The sequence below is a fragment of the Propithecus coquereli genome, unplaced genomic scaffold (genome assembly GCF_000956105.1).
Source record: "Propithecus coquereli isolate 6110/MARCELLA unplaced genomic scaffold, Pcoq_1.0 Scaffold45, whole genome shotgun sequence".
Lineage (NCBI taxonomy): Eukaryota > Metazoa > Chordata > Mammalia > Primates > Indriidae > Propithecus > Propithecus coquereli.
In genome coordinates, this window is record NW_012150285.1 from 4,529,369 (window position 1) to 4,533,704 (window position 4,336).

General features: G+C 36.9%; 1 protein-coding gene across 1 annotated transcript in view; it reads left to right on the forward strand.

Annotated features, from left to right (window-relative positions):
- Positions 1–4,336, forward strand: part of KIF5B (kinesin family member 5B) — a 118,776-nt gene that overhangs the window by 54,325 nt on the left and 60,115 nt on the right. The window contains exons 8-10 of the mRNA XM_012654843.1: positions 899–1,047; positions 3,088–3,281; positions 4,075–4,143. Coding sequence (XP_012510297.1) covers positions 899–1,047; positions 3,088–3,281; positions 4,075–4,143 — 412 coding nt within the window. The remainder of the gene's footprint in view (positions 1–898; positions 1,048–3,087; positions 3,282–4,074; positions 4,144–4,336) is intronic.

The following is a 4,336-nucleotide window of genomic DNA, read 5'->3' on the forward strand; positions in this document are numbered from 1 at the left end:
AGGAGGATCGTTTGAGCTCGGGAGTTTGAGACCAGCCTGAGCAAGAGCGAGACCCCATCTCTACTAAAAATAGAAAGAAATTAGCTGGACAACTAAAAATATGTAGAAAAAATTAGCCAGGCATGGTGGCGCATGCCTGTAGTCCCAGCTACTCAGGAGGCTGAGGCAATAGGATTGCTTGAGCCCAGGGTTGAGGTTGCTGTGAGCTAGGCTGACGCCACTGCACTCTAGCCTGGGCAACAGAGTGAGACTCTGTCTCCAAAAAAAAAATAAATAAATAAATCTAAGAAAATGTCAGATAGTTCTTATTCAAATCAGTGTGTATTGTTAGTTTGCTAGACACTCATTTTTAATTGAAAGACATAGTACAAGCGAGGTCCACTTTTTTAGGCTGCTTGGTTTGAGTTAAGTTTCAGTGCATATTAAAGTCAAATGTTAACTTCAGTCACATTTATGTGGCAATCTTTAACATTAAAGAATATAAGTATTTGAATCAGATGATAAGTAAAAGCCTGGCAAAAACAATCCTGTTGACATAAAAGACAGGATCAAATAATCTATGAGATGGTTAGTCTAGGAAAGTCAATAATTTATCTTTGGCCTTCAACAATAATTTCTTAATTTGGACTTGCAAATGAACAGGAAATATATAGGCTCTTGTTTTTTTATTTTCAGTGGATTGTACCTTTTTTTTTTTAATTCAGAGATTTTGGGGGCTGACTCAGATTTAGTTGAATTGTGAAAAAGCACTGTATGTTATAGCTTTTAATATTTAATCTAACAGATAACTGGACAAGAATAGTTATATTATGTACCCATATATACATATGTTACATAGGATGTCAGTTAAAAATAATTTTAGTCACATCCTTTTTTCCCCTCCAATTACGTCTCTTAGGGCCAAAACAATTAAGAACACAGTTTGTGTCAATGTAGAGTTAACTGCAGAACAGTGGAAAAAGAAGTATGAGAAAGAAAAAGAAAAAAATAAGATCCTGCGGAACACCATTCAGTGGCTTGAAAATGAACTCAACCGATGGCGTAATGGTAATAACTTAAGAATTTGTCATCTTAGGTTTGTTGGATACAGAGTTGAGCTAATTTTTAAATTTGAGATTTTGACATGATTGTTAATGAAAATAATAGGTTAGGTGCTGTGGCTCACGCCAATAATCCCAGCACTTTGGGAGGCCAAGGTGGGAGGATTGCTTGAGACCACAAGTTCTAGATTAGTCTGAACAACATAGTGAGACCCCCATCTCTACAAAAAATTTTTTGAAAGCAGCCTGGTGTGTTGTCCTAGCTGTAGTCCTAGCTACTCGGGAGGCTGAGGTGGGAAAATCTCTTGAGCCCAGAAGTTTGAGGTTATGGTGAGCTATGATTGTGCCACTGCACTCCAACTTGGGTGACAGAGTGAGACCCTGTCTCTGAAAAAAAAGAATGAAAAAGAAAAGAGTGGGCGCGGTGGCTCACATCTGTAATCTCAGCACTCTTGGAGGCTGAGACAGGAGGATTGCTTGAGCTCAGGAGTTTGAGACCAGCCCGAGCAAGAACGAGATCCCATCTCTACTAAAAATAGAAAAAATTAGCCGGTGTGGTGGCGTGCACCTGTAGTCCCAGTTACTTGGAAGGCTGAGGGAGAAGGATCACTGGAGCCCCCAGGAGTGTGAGGTTGCTGTGAGCTAGGATGACGCCACAGCATTCTAGCCCGGGCAATAGAGTGAGACTATCTCAAAAAAGAAAGAAAAAGAAAAGAACAAAGCATATCCATTGTTAACTTTTATGCATTTATGCATTTAGGGATCATCAGAAATGAATAAAATCTTTTATATTAAATTTTGATTTTACCTGAAATAATAAGTATAGAGGCATAGAGGCCAATGAGGAAGTCACAGATGGTAAGATACCGCAATTAAAATGGAAATAATAAAATGACAAGATTTGGTGACTAGATTTAGAAGAATGGAGGAGGGCAAAGATAATTTTAGCTCTTCAAATCTCAGGGACTGAATAGATAGGAAAGTTGATAAGAGATGCTGAAATTGAATGAGAGAGAGAGCAGGATGGTAGTATAGGATTCTCCAGAGATCACCCCATGCAGAAACATCTATTTGCATAACTAATCCACACAGAAAAATACCTTTGCAAGAGCTAGGGAAACCAGGTGAGCAATTGCAGTAACTGGTTATGGCACAATAATAAGAAAAGCTACATCAAAGAGGGTAGGAAGGATAGTTTTACGTTACCCACATTACCTCTGTGCCAGCCCCAGGCAGCACAGCATACAAAGAGATATTGTCCATTTTGGGGAAAAAGGAAAGTGAGCACAGGACTTTGCCTTGGAGCCCACCATGGTCCTACCACAGTAGAACCGGTCCAGTGGGAGCCTGCAGTTCCAGGGTTGAGGCCTGCAAGGCAGACTTCATCTTAGACTTCAGTGGCCCTGGACTTCTGGCCTGTTCAGCACTGTACCACTGCAGTGGCCCTGGGCTTCAGAACCATAACAGATGGCCTGCCTAGAATCTTTGGATGGTCTGACTATTGAAGGGCTTCTTCAGACAAAACGGTCTGTGAAGACTGGAATAAGTACTTAGGTCTTCAGATGTGCAGACATCGACACAAGCCACAATGATCAAGAACACAGTCAGGGAAGCGTGACATCATTAAAGGGATAAAATAAAGTGCCAGCACGGGCTCTAAAGAAATGGAAATATGTGCACTACCTGACAAAGACTATAAAAAACTTTTAAGGAAGCTCAGTGAACTTCAAGAAGATACATAGAGACAGTTCAGTGAAATGAGGAAAACAATAAATGACCAGAACAAGAAATTTAATGGAGACATTGAAATTATTTTTAAAAATCAAACAGAAATCTTGGAGCTGAAAAATACAATGAACAAAATGAAAAATATAGTAGAGATCATCAGCAGAATCGATCAAGCAGAAGAAAGAATGTGTGGAGTTGAAGACAGGTTATTTGGAAACATACAGTCGGAGAAGAAAAATGAAAAAAAGGAAATTGAATAAAATTAAAATTTGGTTTAGACATGTAGATTTTTATTAACCAATCTATGGTCTTATTTTAGGGGAGAAAGTGCCTATTGATGAACAGTTCGACAAAGAGAAAGCCAACTTGGAAGCTTTTACAGTGGATAAAGATATCACTATTACCAATGATAAACCAGCAACCACAATTGGAGTTACAGGGAATTTTACTGATGCTGAAAAAAGAAAATGTGAAGAAGAAATTGCTAAATTATACAAACAACTTGATGACAAGGTAGATACTGTTTGTTTTAGGTCTGTTTTGAGAATATTATTGATATAGGTACTTTTTTCTAATTAATTTCAATATCATGGGTACTTATGGTTATACATCTTTGGTTTCTGTTAACCTTTTAAAAATCACTGTATTAACAGAAAATGTAAAATAGTTTCATATTCTGTGTGGAAACTGTATGAGGGCATATCCTTTTATTCCCTCTTTTTTAAGCTAATAGAACTTTCTAAAGAAAATTTGGCATTAAAGAGCCTTAATAATATGACCTCTTAAAATCAGGGATCTGAGGACCCTCTCAAAAGATGATACAAAAGACTAGGGGAAGAGAATAGCATGGAAATCAGATGCCGCTTTGCTCATGTCAGTAATGTTAGTGTGGGAAAAATTATGAACGGAACGCAGGGACAAGACCAATAAAAAGACTAGAGGAAAATCATTTTTTTTTAAGTTGATATTTTTAGTATTTTAAGTGAGATGGCAGGTACTGAGTAGTTACATGAGCATTATTTCAGTATTAGCCTTAAACATGTTATTTTTTTTTAGCATTTAAAGTATTTAATGAATAGCTTTCATAAACTTAAGCCTTTTGTCTTACTATGTGAAAAATAAGTTACACTCACTGATAATTCCTTCTGTTTTGTCATTTTCTTAAGAAAAATTAAAATACCTATGTTGAATTTGGAGAAACGATTTTGAAGTATTTCTGGGGGAGTGGTGGTCTTACAACTTGTATTGGGAAACAATTAGAACCAGGTTGTGAGCTACATTGTTAACTGGGTATTAAAAATTCTAGGATGAAGAAATTAACCAGCAGAGTCAACTGGTAGAAAAACTGAAGACACAAATGTTGGATCAGGAAGAGGTAAGTTAAATAGTTTTCATATTGCTTCCAGAAAAGCTTTATAGTTTATCATTTTGATTTAAACATAAAAGATGAAGGAGTCTATAACACTCAGAATATGCTAATGCTTATATTTTAAAATTTTTTAAATATCTTCATGCTTTATTGTGGATATCCTATGAGATCTATACCTCATTATGGATTGAAGCAAAGC